Source organism: Oncorhynchus mykiss, chromosome 11 (assembly GCF_057628025.1).
Source record: "Oncorhynchus mykiss isolate SJ-2025 chromosome 11, ASM5762802v1, whole genome shotgun sequence".
Taxonomy (NCBI): domain Eukaryota; kingdom Metazoa; phylum Chordata; class Actinopteri; order Salmoniformes; family Salmonidae; genus Oncorhynchus; species Oncorhynchus mykiss.
In genome coordinates, this window is record NC_143032.1 from 13,137,546 (window position 1) to 13,152,449 (window position 14,904).

At 43.8% G+C, this 14,904-nt stretch overlaps 1 protein-coding gene across 5 annotated transcripts in view; it reads right to left on the reverse strand.

Annotated features, from left to right (window-relative positions):
• Nucleotides 1-6,592, reverse strand: part of prkag2a (protein kinase, AMP-activated, gamma 2 non-catalytic subunit a) — a 126,539-nt gene extending 119,947 nt beyond the window's left edge. For all 5 annotated transcript variants that reach the window (XR_016484371.1, XR_016484372.1, XR_016484373.1 and 2 more), the window contains exons 1-2: nucleotides 6,164-6,592; nucleotides 3,177-3,248 (exon numbers count right to left, since the gene is read on the reverse strand). Coding sequence is in view for 2 of the 5 variants with exons in the window: in XM_036934906.2 (XP_036790801.2) it covers nucleotides 3,177-3,230 (54 nt within the window). In the remaining 3 variants the exon portion in view is untranslated. The remainder of the gene's footprint in view (nucleotides 1-3,176; nucleotides 3,249-6,163) is intronic.
• Nucleotides 6,593-14,904: the final 8,312 nt, after the last annotated feature.

The window sequence follows — 14,904 nt, forward strand, 5'->3', positions numbered from 1 at the left end:
TCTGTCTGAGATAAGACTTAACTCATAAATATAAACACTGACTACACTAGAAGGGAACCACTATCATTGCATTTTCTGTTGTTCACATCCCAACACACCCTCACCTTCAATCAGGCAATACTGCACAAGGTTATGTTTTGGCAGATGTGCAACTTTGGTTTTAGAAGTGGGAGGGGGTATCAAATATATATATATATATATATATTTTTTTTTTATCCGGTGGACAAGCACTCCGCTTGGAGGCATCCGCATGGTCCTAAAGCACATTGTTGCCTCGTTTTGTATCACATTCCAATGATAAAACTGGGGGGAACAAAAATGCAATTTCAGAATGTGGGGGGACCCAGTGAATGTTGTGCTCCAGTGAAAGTTGTGCTCTTGTGTATAGGCCTACCATACAGCAGGGTTTCATCTAGCATTAGGCAAGGTGTGTGGCCACCTCGCATCTAGCTCTCTTGCCCTCCACTTAAAAGAGTTTGGCTTCTATTGGTTTCAATTGATCCTGTTGGTGCTAGGATGTTGCTTGGCCTAACAACACAAAGAGTTAAGAGGCTTCATTCCAGACCAGGTTATTAGAACACAGTGTAAGCCTGGTAGCCTAGCGGTTAAGAACATTGGGCCAGTAACCAAAAAGTCAATGGTTTGAATGTGCCATTGTACAAGGCACTTAACCCTAATTGCTCCTTTAAGTCATTCTGGATAAGAGCGTCTGCTAAATGACAGAAAATGTAAAAGAATGTAAGTGTAACCACATCCAATTAAGAGTAATATTGGAAACACCTAAATGAGAACAACGAATTAGATTATTGATTGGATATGGAACAATGCCAAGTAAGAGACATCCATCTCTGAATTGCACCACCTGGGAGATCTTCAGTCCTTTTATTGACAGGTAGACATCTCTGCCACTTTATTAATTGAAAAATGTGTGTGTGCACTGCATGCACGTACACCTATCAGATTGTATTTTAGTGAGTTTGTGTGTGGGAGTTCAAAGAGAGGCCACCTTCCTCAACTGTCACATCTGCTCCCACTACGCCCTCTGGTGTCCATCCGGTGTTGTCTCTCTGTCTCTCTCTCTTAACCCTAATTGCTCCTTTAAGTCATTCTGGATAAGAGCGTGTCTCTCTCTCTCTCTCCCTCTCTCTCTCTCTCTCTCTCTCTCTCTCTCTCTCTAATGGGCTTTATTGGCATGGGAAACATGTTAACATTGCCAAAGCAAGTGAGGTAGATAATATACAAAAGCGAAATAAACAATAACAATTAACAGTAAACATTACACATACAGAACTTTCAAAACAATAAAGACATTACAAATGTCATATTATATATACAGTGTTGTACAAATGGTTAAAGTACACAAGGGAAAATAAATAAGCATACATTTGGGTTGTATTTACAATGGTGTTTGTTCTTCACTGGTTGCCCTTTTCTTGTGGCAATAGGTCACAAATCTTGCTGCTGTGATGGCACACTGGAATTTCACCCAGTAGATATGGGAGTTTATCAAAATTGGGTTTGTTTTCGAATTCTTTGTGGATCTGTGTAATCTGAGGGAAATATGTCTCTCTAATATGGTCATACATTGGGCAGGAGGTTAGGAAGTGCAGCTCAGTTTCCACCTCATTTTGTGGGCAGTGTGCACATAGCCTGTCTTCTCTTGAGAGCCATGTCTGCCTACGGCGGCCTTTCTTAATAGCAAGGCTATGCTCACTGAGTCTGTACATAGTCAAAGCTTTCCTTAAGTTTGGGTCAGTCACAGTGGTCAGGTATTATGCCGCTGTGTACTCTCTGTGTAGGGCCAAATAGCATTCTAGTTTGCTTTGTTTTTTTGTTAATTCTTTCCAATGTGTCAAGTAATTCTATTTTTGTTTTCTCATGATTTGCTCGGGTCTAATTGTGCTGCTGTCCTGGGGCTCTGTGGGGTGTGTTTCTCTTTGTGACCAGAGCCCCAGGACCAGCTTGCTTAGGGGACTCTTCTCCAGGTTCATCTCTCTGTAGGTGATGGCTTTGTTATGAAAGGTTTGGGAATTGCTTCCTTTTAGGTGGTTGTAGAATTTAACGGCTCTATTCTGGATTTTGATATCTATTTGGTGTTCTACGTTGTACACGGAGGATATTTTTGCAGAATTCTGCATGCAGAGGGTATGTCTCTCTGTCTCTGTGTGTGTGTGTGTGTGTGTGTGTGTGTGTGTGTGTGTGTGTGTGTGTGTGTGTGTGTGTGGTGTTGGAGACAGGTGTGCTGGAGTCAGAGCATATCGTCCCATAATCAAGACCTCTACATATACTCAAGCCTGCCATCTCCACGCTGCCAGATCGTAATCTCTTATCCATCTTACCACCAACCACCTTGCTCTGGATATTACTCACCACCATTACCTTGGAGTCCCCCCAGGACCTGTTCCCCTGTTTCTTGCTGCCAACTCCAACCTCACTCTACACTCCTGGTTATTGCTACTCATCTGAGCTGCCCCGGTTCTGCACTCCCCATTTGCTATGTTCAATAAACATTTTGTGCATTCATCCCGGCTTCCTCTGCTGAGTCCGCTCTTGGGTTCCCCCCTTCGCTCACCGTAACATTAGCACCAGTACTCTCAGGTCCTGCTCTAACCCAATGACTCAGCACCAGTACTCTCAGGTCCCGCTCTAACCCAATGACTCAGCACCAGGACTCTCAAGTCCTGCTCTAACCTAATGACTCAGCACCAGGCTCTTGATTGACAGGTCTGGCTCAGCTTACGTCCTCTGTGTGACTGACCACATTATCCCCACAGAGCAGTCATCATATCAAAGGCGTCATGTTTTTTTTTTCAGTGTGAGGTCAGGTCCATTCCCCGAATTTAAACAGGTAATGATGAAAGATTGAGGTTTTAATCAAGACTATGTTAACTGAGTTGGGGATGCTTTTAATTTCTATTTTCCTCAATGAAAACAGAATTGAAGTACCAAATGATGGCCTTTGTGACTAACCCTAGCCTGGTCCAAAACTGTATGTGCTGTAGCCAACCACAGTATCATTGGCACAATCACAAGAGAGGAGTTGGCTGAAGCACATCCAAACTGGATCACCAGGCTAAAGGAACACCAACTATCTCTGGATTTCCTCCAAAATAAATATAGATATTTTCTCAGAGCACACTGAGCTGATGAGGGTGTACCTAGGGACACCACTTTACCTTCCGTATGCCGTCCGTGTCCATATGGTCGGCATCTCTCTCCAAGAAGGGCATGGCAAACGAGCTGAGGCCCTGCAGAACAAAGAGAGAGCACCAGGTTTAGATGGGCATTAGTGTAAAAAGACCACCACCTTCACCTACAATCATTTATCAGCAAAGTCATACTACGTAAAGTGGCAGAATCTGTTTGCCACCATTTGTATAACATCAAATTAGATTTCTGAAGTATGTATACTATAGACCCCTTCACGTTTCATTCAGGACTATCCGTAATCATGGCATCCAGCATTTATGTGGAATTGTTTAGAAACATATTATATTCTTATTTACAATAAATGTGACTCCAAATTGGCACAATACATTATTTACCATTAACTTCTATTGGGTACAAAATAATCTGAAACACAACCAAAACAAACAGCAAATGCATCCAACAAAGTTTGTAGAGCCACAAGCTTGGTGTAATCATTGCGTGCTAGAAATATGGGACCAAATACTTAACGTTTGACTCCTTCAATACACATAGGTGGATTTGTCCTAAAATGGGACCAAATACTTAACTTATACAAAAAAGTATGTACAAAAAGTGCTTACTTTTCTAAACGGTTCACACAATATGGATGAAAATACCTTCAAATGAAAGCTGACCGTCTGCACTTTAACATCGTTGTATCATTTAAAATACAAAGAGTACAGAGCCAAAACAACAACAAAATGGAGCTCACTGTATGTCGTAAAATAAACACACACATTTCTTCAAGATATAAAGAAATATTGTTTTAAAGCCCTAAAATAAAGTATACAGAACATCAAGCTTTCTGTTGCTGTGAGGGGGTTACTACAATCCATCTTACATTCAAAGGCAAACTTACACACAATGCCTCTCCAAGTTCTTTCTCCATGGAGAGGACTGTGAATGGAGAGTTTAATGGACAACGCTACTCAAAGAACCGCTTGGAATGAGTCCCATTGTGCAGTGTGTGCTAAACCTCATTAACATGCTAAAGCCCTACTAAACGTGAATCAGCAAGAATCAAATATCACACTTAGAACCCTAGAAATGACCACTGACTCAATCAACAGTGACAAAACAGTTGTGAAGGGGGGTGGGGGGATCCTGCCAGAGGTCAATGGTGTCACCCAAGCCATGCGAACCCTACTGATCTGTAAAACACACGTAGAACATTCTCAACCGAATTGTGTCAGGAGAACAAATCTTACCTAGATACAAATAACTCCTTGTTGTTGATGACAACTGGCTGACAGGTCCAATCTTGAGTCAATCATGTGCACAAATTAAGGCCATCCCCCGTCCCTACCCAATAATCTTAATGATGACAGCCACAAATGAATGTCATCCTAACTCCCAGAGATCCTCAGTGACATCACAGCCATCAAGGTGACCTTCAGCTCTAGTGACTCTAGTCTGGCCACATCTGTTCAACCTTGATGCCTGCGCCAGACCCTATCTTGGGTCTGCTGTCCACAGTACACACTTTTAAAATGGAAAAAAACACAGCCCAAGACTCAACAACTCCAGGTTAGGCCACTCCGCTGAAGGCCACATGACATCTACACACAATGAAAGTCAATTCCATAACATAGTGCTTATTCCTGATTGTATTATTTTGCATCTTGTATCACATGATTATATATTTAAAAAAATACAGATTGTAGATAATGAAACTTTTAAAGAAATGAAATGTATCCTGAGTCTTACCCTAGGAACAGTGTTGGGGAAGCCACTCTGAAAATATAGCCTACCAAACTACAAAGGACTTCACACTGTAAGTTGAGCTACATTAAAGATACTGTTAAGAAACAGTTTACTGAATCAGTACTTAACCACTACTTCGTGAAAAATGATCAAATCGATATGTTGTACACTTCAAATTGCAAAAATAGATCACTCTGGAGTAAAATGTTACCAGAATGTATAATTTAGCCGAGTAAACACAATAATAGTATCATGTGAGAATTAGGGAGGTTTAATTCTGAAAAGTAATGGAAATGATTGCCTAATGTTTTCATACACTGATATTTTATTTTTATTTATCAAAAAAAAGTAGTCTACTTCCAGTAGTTAGCTTCACCTGTAAATGACAAAAAAGTACTAAAGATTTGAAATCGATTTTGTGCTTTCATTGCAGGCAAGCAGTAACACTGCGGTTTCTACTAATCAACTTATCCGAGTCATCAATCAAGACAGTTATGAATGGAATTGAATTCCAATTATTACATTTATTTAACAGGGACAATGTACATGGAATCAACATTTCTGTAAATGTGCCAGACTTAGCCAGCCAGACAGTTTTGTAGTCATCAGTTTCCATCTGTAGTCCCTGGGATCAGCTGTGTTACTGCTTGGTTGGAACAAAAGCCTCACTTACACCTGCCATTGTAGGGCAATATTCCCCACTCCTGGTTTACAACATAGGGGGGAAATAATTCTACATCTGAAAAATAATGGCAAATGGTAAATTGCACCATTAGATCCAGCTACTAGAGTGGATCCAGCTACTACAGTGGATCCAGCTACTAGAGTGGGTCCAGCTCCGACAGTGGGTCCAGCTACTAGAGTGGGTCCAGCTACTAGAGTGGGTCCAGCTACTAGAGTGGGTCCAGCTACTACAGTGGGTCCAGCTACTAGAGTGGATCCAGCTACTAGAGTGGATCCAGCTACTACAGTGGATCCAGCTACTACAGTGGATCCAGCTACTACAGTGGATCCAGCTACTAGAGTGGGTCCAGCTCCGACAGTGGATCCAGCTACTAGAGTGGGTCCAGCTCCGACAGTGGGTCCAGCTACTACAGTGGATCCAGCTACTATATATTCTGAGTAAGTCCCATTTAGAATCTTGTAACAAAAATACCCAAACGGACTTTGATTTTTCTTCTAAAGCACACGTTCCAATCCCCATTACCTCTTTGCATACCCTTAGACTAGAACACAAACCCAACTCAACACTCACACACTTGTAATTTACCTTCTACTCCCAAAGTGCAGAACGACAAGCAAAATCCCCTCTGCTGTGCGTATGGTCCTGGAACACTGAGACTTCTTATCAGCATACAGGCAAGAGCAGAATGACAACAAGTGGAGAAAAACCTTCCTTCCCCCAAGAGATGAGCTCACTTTGACCTGTCCTCCAGCCTTGAAAATTAGTCTGAAAAAAACCCTGTCTTTCTGATCAAGAGAAAAACCTATCCCCAGCGATGCTAATCTGTCTGAGCTTTAAAAAACAACTCAAGTCTTATACCCTTTCCATTCTCTGAGCGCACGGCTAGTCCAGTGTTGCCTAACGAGTACTTAGCTATGCTGTAATGAGATAGTCAACAAAAGTGCTGCCTTAAGCGCTTGCAAATCCTATTTGATGAATCTCAGGCCAGTCCCCAGGAGAAGACAGGCTAGACATGCAGGGCCGGGGTGGGGTGGGGGGGTGGAGTTGCACCTCCCTGAGAGAGAGAGAGAGAGAGAGAGAGAGAGAGAGAGAAAAGAGAGAGAGAGAGAGAGAAGAGAGAGAGAGAGAGAGAGAGAGAGAGAGAGAGAGAGAGAGAGAGAGAGAGAGAGATAGTGAGAGAGAGAGACCAAGGACTGATCACCCCAATCCACAGAAGTGGAGACAAATTTGATCCCAGTAACTACTGGGGGATATACGTCAACAGCAACCTTGGGAAAATCCTCTGCATTATCATTAACAGCAGACTCATACATTTCCTCAGGGAAAACCATGTACTGAGCAAATGTGAAATTGGCTTTTTACCAAATTACTGACCACGTGTTTTTTACCCTGCACACCCTAATTGACAAACTCAATTTGGCATGAGGGTCCGCTAAACAAATTGATGGAAAATGGTTTTGGGAGAAAAACATTCAACATTATAAAATCCATGTACCCAAACAACAAGTGTATGGTTAAAATTGGCAAAAAACACACATTTCTTTCCACATGGACAGGGGGTGAGACAGGGATGCATCTTAAGCTCCACCCCCTTCAACATATATATCAACGAATTCGCGAGGGCACTAGAACAACCCCAGCCTCACCCTACTAGAATCTGAAGTCAAATGTCTACTGTTTGCTGATGATCTGGTGCTTCTGTCCCCAACCAAAGAGGGCCTACAGCGGCACCTTAGCCAGTTTGTGCTCTTCTGTGAAGGGAGTAGTACAGAGCGTTGTACAAGATCTTCAGTTTCTTGCCAATTTCTTGCATGGAATAGCCTTCATTTCTCAGAACAAGAATAGACTGACGAGTTTCAGAAGACATGTCTTTGTTTCTGGCCATTTTGAGCCTGTAATCGAATCCACAAATACTGATGCTCCAGATACTCAACTAGTCTAAAGAAGGACAGTTTTATTGGTTCTTTAATCAGTACAACAGTTTTCAGCTGTGCTAACACACTTAAAAATGGTTTTCTGATGATCAAATAGCCTTTTAAAATGATAAACTTGGAATATCTAACAATGTGCATTGAAACACAGGAGTGATGGTTGCTGATAATGGGCCTCTGTACGCCTAAGTAAATGTTCCATTAAAAATCTGTTGTTTCCAGCTACAATAGTCATTTAAAACATTAACAATGTCTACACTGTATTTCTGATACATTTTGATGTCATTTTAAAGACCCACAAATGTGCTTTTCTTTCAAAAACAAGAACATTTATAAGTGACCCCAAACTTTTGAACGGTAGTGTATATCATTTTTATTTTTACATTTTTATATATTTTCCATATATATTTTTCAACAGGGCTATACATTTGGGTGAGTTTTTTTTTCTTGCCTGAGTAGCCATGTTTCACCGCCAAACATAAAATTAAACCATCTAGTGTTCAGCGAAATAACAACACACAGTCAAATACAGGTAGCCTAGTGAAACAATTAACATCCAATCACATTAATCGTTACGTTCTCGCGGGAATTCCACTAACGGTATGTAGCCAAACGTAGTTGCTGCTCACGTTGGTATCTGTACTGATGGTGCAAAAGCCATGACATGGAGAAATGGTGGAGTGGTAACATATGTGCAAGCAGTTGCTCCTGACGGCACTTGGGTAGACTGCAGCATCCACCGAGAGGCTCTTGCTGCCAAGGGAATACCTGACAGCTTGAAAGACTTTTTGGAAACTACAGGGAAAATGGTTAACTTTGTTAAAGCAAGGCTCCTGAACTCTCGTGTATTTTCTGGACTATGCAATGATCTGGGCAGCGAACACAGAAGTAAGCTGGTTATCAAGGGGAAGAAGTTTTGACAAGTTTTTCTCAATTGAAAGATGAGCTTAAAGTTTTCTTTACCGACCATAAATTTCACTTGTCTGCATGATGACAAGTTTCTCACGTGACTGGCCTATCTGGGTGATGTTTTTTCTAGCCTGAATGATCTGAATCTAGGATTTCAGGGACTCTCCGCAACTAAACTCAGCAAAAAAAGAAATGTCCTCTCACTGTCAACTGCGTTTATTTTCAGCAAACTTAACATGTGCAAAAAATTGTGTGAACATAACAAGATTCAACAACTGAGACATAGAGTGACCAAGTTCCACAGACATGTGACTAACATAAATGGAATAATGTGTCCCTGAACAAAGGGGGGGTCTGAATCAAAAGTAACAGTCAGTATCTGGTGTGGCCACCAGCTGCATTAAGTACTGCAGTGCATCTCCTCCTCATGGACTGCACCAGATTTGCTAGTTCTTGCTGTGATATGTTACCCCAATCTTCCACCAAAGGCACCTGCAACTTACCGGACATTTCTGAGGGGAATGGCCCTAGCCCTCACCCTCCGATCCAACAGGTCCCAGACGTGCTCAATAGGATTGATATCCGGGAGCTTCACTGGCCATAGCAGAACACTGAAATACTGTCTTGCAGGAAATCACGCACAGAACGAGCAGTATGGCTGGTGGCATTGTCATGCTGGAGGGTCATGTCAGGATGAGCCTGCAGGAAGGGTACCACATGAGGGAGGAGGATGTCTTCCCTGTAATGACCAGCATTGATATTGCCTGCAATGACAACAAGCTCAGTCCATTGATGCTGTGACACACCGCCCCAGACCATGACGGACCCTCCACCTCCAAATTGATCCCGCTCCAGAGTACAGGCCTCGGTGTAACGCTCATTCCTTCGACGATAAACGCGAATCCGACCATCACCCCTGGTGAGACAAAACTGCGACTCTTCAGTGAAGAGCACTTTTTGCCAGTCCTGTCTGGTCCAGAGACGGTGGGTTTGTGCCCATAGGCGACGTTGTTGCAGGTGATGTTTGGATGTTCTAATCCTGTGCAGGTGTTGTTACACGTGGTCTGCCACTGCGAGGACAATCAGCCGTCCGTTCTGTCACCCTGTAGCACTGTCTTAGGCGTCTCACATCTGCAGTCCTCATGCCTCCTTGTAGCATGCCTAAGGCACATTCACGCAGATGAACAGGGACCCTGGGCATCTTTCTTTTGGTGTTTTTCAGTCAGTAGAAAGGCCTCTTTACTGTCCTAAGTTTTCATAACTGTGACCTTAATTGCATACCGTCTGTAAGCTGTTAGTGTCTTAGCAACCGTTCCACAGGTGCATGTTCATTAGTTGTTTATGGTTATTTGAAAGAGCATGGGAAACAGTGTTTAAACCCTTTACAATGAAGATCTGTGAAGTTATTTTGATTTTTAAGAATGATCTTTGAAAGACAGGGTCCTAAAAAAGGGACATTTCTTTTTTTGCTGAGTTTATATTCAATGTGCGGTACAACATTGAAGCTATGATTAAGAAGTTAGAGCTCTACTCTGTCTGGATTAACAAGGACAACACACATGTATTTCCATCATTGTATGATTTTTTTATGTGCAAATTAACTCAAGCTTATGGACAATGTCAAATGTGATATAGTGAAGCACCTGAGTGAGTTGGGTGCGCAATTACTTTCCCGAAAACGGATGACACATACAATTGGATTCATTATCCCTTTCATGCCCTGCCTCCAGTCCACTTACCAATATCTGAACAAGAGAGCCTCATCCGAATTGCAACTAGTGGTTCTGTGAAAATTGAATTTAATCAGAAGGATATCAATCCCAGAACAACAGCAAAAGGACCTTGTGAAGATGCTGGAGGAAACAGGTACAAAAGTATCTATATTCACAGTAAAACAAGTCCTATATCGACATAACCTGAAAGGCCGCTCAGCAAGGAAGATGCCACTGCTCCAAAACCACCATAAAAAGCCAGACTACGGTTTGCAACTGCACATGGGGATAAAGATCGTACTTTTTGTAGAAATGTCCTCTGGTCTGATGAAATAAAAATAGAAGTGTTTGGGCATAATGACCATCGTTATGTTTGGAGGAAAAAAGGGGAAGCTTGCAAGCCGAAGAACACCATCCCAACCGTGAAGCACAGGGATGGCAGCATCATGTTGTGGGGGTGCTTTGCTGTAGGAGGGACTGGTGCACTTCACAAAATAGATGGCATCATGAGAATGGAAAATTATTTGGATATATTGAAGCAACATCTCAAGACATCAGTCAGGAAGTTAAAGCTTGGTCGCAAATGGGTCTTCCAAATGAACAAGCATACTTCCAAAGTTGTGGCAAAATGGCTTAAGGACAACAAAGTCAAGGTATTGGAGTGGCCGTCACAAAGCTCTGACCTCAATCCTATAGAGAATTTGTGGGCAGAATTGAAAAAGCGTGTGCGAGCAAACCTGATTCAGTTACACCAGCTCTGTCAGGAGGAATGGGCCAAAATTCACCCAACTTATTGTGGGAAGCTTGTGGAAGGCTACCCAAAATGTTTGACCCAAGTTAAGCAATTTAAAGGCAATGTTATCAAATACTAATTGAGTGTATGTAAACTTCTGACCTACTGGGAATGTAAAAGCTGCAATTAATCATTCTCTCTACTATTATTCTGACATTTCACATTCTTAAAATTAAGTGGTGATCCTAACTGACCTAAGACAGGGAATTTTTACCAGGATTAAATGTCAGGAATTGTGAAAAACAGAGTTTAAATGTATTTGGCTAAGGTGTATGTAAACTTCCGACTTCAACTGTAGTTCACTTGCTTTGGCAATGTAAACACATGTTTCCCATGCCAATAAAGCACCTTAAATTGACATTGATTTAGAGAGAGAGAAAATGGAGGTGTCAAGTCCTGACCATAGAGTTCCCTTGTTTCTCTATGGTGGAGTAGGTCAGTGCGTGACTAGAGGGTAGTCTAGTTTAATATTTCCATGTGGGGTTCTAGTTTATTTTTCTATGTTGGTGATTTGTATGATTCCCAATTAGAGGCAGCTGTAATCGTTGTCTCTAATTGGGGATCATATTTAGGTAGCATTTTTCCCACCTGTGTTTGTGGGATATTTGTTTATGTTTTGTGTCCTGTTAGCACTTCATTGACTTCAAGTTTCGTTCTTTCTTTATTGTTTTTGTGTATTTCACTAAATAATTCATTATTGGAAACCATGTCACGCTGCACCTTGGTCCGATGATTCTAACAACGATCGTGACAGAAGATTCCACCACAACAGGACCAAGCAGCGTGCTTGGAGGAGAAGGTATCCTGGACTTGGGAGGAGATATTGGATGGGAAGGGATCCTGGCAGGACAGGATCACCTTCCTTGGCTGCAGACGCAAGGAGAGAAGGGAGGACAGCGACAACGCCAGGGTTCGCGGCCACATGGAAAGCCCAAGAAACAGCCTGATATTTTTTGAGAGGGTCGGCGGAGCCGAGGAGTGAACCAGAGCCAGTCTGGGAGAAGAGGGAGAAACTGGAGGAGAGTGAACGGAGAGAGTCAGAGACCGTCAGTGAGTGGAGAAAGAACTGAGAGAGTTGTCGAGTTGGTGGAAGATGCATGACATTTGCCCGAAGGAGTGTGTTATCAGTTTAATACCACCTGAGTCAGCACCCCGTACTCGTCCTGAGGAGCGTGCTAATAGTCTGGTGATATCTGTGTCGGCTCCACGCACCAGGTCTCCAGTTGGCATCCACAGCCCAGTAAGTCCTGTGCCAGCTCTCCACACTCGCCTTGAGGAGCGTGTCATTTGTCCAGTGCCATGTGTGCCGGCTTTACGCACCAGGTCTCCAGTGCGCCTCCACAGCCCAGTACGTCCTGTGCCAGCTCCTCGCACTTGCCGTGCGAACTGTGTCATCGAACCGGTACAATTGATGCCGGCTATATGCACCAGGTCTCCAGTATGCCTCCACAGCCCAGTACATCCTGTGCCAGCTCCACGCACTAGGCCTCCAGTGTGCCTTCCCAGTCCGGTACGTCCTGTGCCTGCTCCCCGCACTTACCCTGATGTGCGTGTCACCAGTCCGGTACCACCTGTGCCGGCTCCACGCACCAGGCCTCCAGGGCGCCTCTCCAGTCCGATACGTCCTGTGCCAGCTCCACGCACTCGCCCTGAAGTATGTGTCACCAGTCCGGTGCCACCTGTACCGACTCCACGCACTAGGCCTCCAGTGCATATTCACAGTCCAGTGCTTCTGGCAACGGTCCCCAGTCCAGAACCTCCAGCGACGGTTCGCTGTCCGGAACCTCCAGCGATGGTCAACGGTCCGGAACCTCCAGCGAGGGTCAATTGTCAGGAGCTTCCAGGCAAGGTGTCCAGTCCAGCTCCAGGGCAGGAGCCTTCCTCTGTGCCGATACCCAGTCCAGGCACGGCGTCCAGTCCAGCTCCATGGCCGGAGCCTTCCCCTGTGCCGATGCCCAGTCCAAGCACGGTGTCCAATTCCGCTCCATGGCAGGAGCCCTCCTCTGCGCCGGTGCCCAGTCCGGGCGCGGCGTTCAACCCAGCTCCATGGCCGGAGTCTTCCTCTGCGCCAATGTCCAGTCTAGGCACGGAGTCCAACCCAGCACCATGGCCGGAGCACTCCTTTGCACCGATGCCCAGTCCAGGCACGGCGTTCAGCCTTGATGGCCGGATCCGGGGTCTGGGCGGGGGCTACGACCCGCACCGGAGCCGCCATCGACACTAGTCACCCCCTCTAACCCTCCCATTTGGTTTCAGATTTTGCGACCGGAGTCCGCACCTTTGGGGGGGGGTACTGTCACATCCTGACCATAGAGAGCCCTTGTTTCTCTATGGTGGAGTAGATCAGGGCGTGACTAGGGGGTAGTCTAGTTTAATATATCTATGTGGAGTTCTAGTTTATTTTTCTATGTTGGTGATTTGTATGATTCTGAATTAGAGGCAGCTGGTAATCGTGGGATATTTGTTTATGTTTTGTGGCCTGTTAGCACTTCATTGACTTCACGTTTTGTTCTTTCTTTATTGTTTTTGTGCGTTTCACTAAATAATTATGTGGAAACCATATCACGCTGCTCCTTGGTCCGATGATTCTAACGACGATCGTGAAAGCAGGTCAGTGGGGCGTCGCTGTGGGCGGCTGTTGAAATAAAACAAGATTTAGTCCTCCTCATCCTCCTTCCCCTACATCAATCCTTGTTCCTCTGTCCTATTCAGTCTCTCCTCTCTTTTTGAGTGTAGTGGGATGACTCAGCTAATGGATAAATGACTGACCAAGGGTGCTCTAGGGCGTCAAACTGCTCCAAATGAATGCTTTTTGAAAACTTATGGATCAGTAATGGACTGCCTTTTTACATTTGGTTTGGTCTGATGACAGCACAGACTCCAGGGTGGGCTTTTTTGTCCTATCAAAGCTCATGGATGGGCTGGCTTTTGAATGTGACTGAGGTGGATGGTAGAGAATTCCAACCACATTAGAACCAAAATGCTATAAAGTGCAAGGCAATGAAATGCATCACACCTGCATCATACTCCTATGCTTTGAACTCCTTTTCCTTCGGTTGGGCGTCCAGATTTGTTGACAGTGAAAGTAAAAAGCTTGCCATCTCCAAGCAGGGGTCCACTGTACAAAAAGCTGAGTCAGTATTTGACAAGTTGTCCACTAAGAGCAGATCCAGGGTCATTTACAGATAAGCTGGTCCTATATCAGTACTTGGGCCAACACCTGTAAACCCAGCCGCCTGGATGGCAAGGATGTCTCTGGTTGGGTCAAAGGTCAAGAAAAGAGTCATCAGTCAGTAACCATAGCGAGGGAAAGGGAGGGGCAAAGATACAGCTGATTGGCGCGACATAAGTGGGTCGAACAAACCCTGGGGATGACAGCTAAAATAAATGGTCCCACTTCAAATTAAACATAACCTTTGAAGGCTTTTTTAATGACGCCTCTGTAAATCCTTTAAGGGGCCCCTATAAATGCCTCAGAAATCATTCATAAACAAATATCATGCTACGGTTGGAAAAAGGATTATGCCACATTTGCCAAATAACAACCTTTTATATCACCCTTCACAAAGTATGAATGTATTTATGAATTATTTGTGAAGCAACTATGTAGGGTTTTTGAAGACTTTATGGATGCTTCCATAAAGTTTTGGTGGATACGATCAAACCGGTTGAGTGATTTGGGATTGTCAAATGAAAAACTCACAGGCCCTTTTATGTCCATGAGCTGTAGTTATTGAAGGAAAATGTCTTCATTTACAAAATGGGGGAAAAATAAATAGCTGCAACTCCATTCCATCATTGGCTTTCAATTATGCCCTGGTTCTATCATTTTGAGTTCCTCTGGGTTTTTTAACAAACCCTTTCATATACCAGTCTAGATGAGTCATTCTCAGAGAAAGAGGCTCTTTCTTTCAATACCAACTCACTTGCCAATTTGGAAGATATTGGTAAGAAGAAACAGATGGCTCTGGGCAATGCATT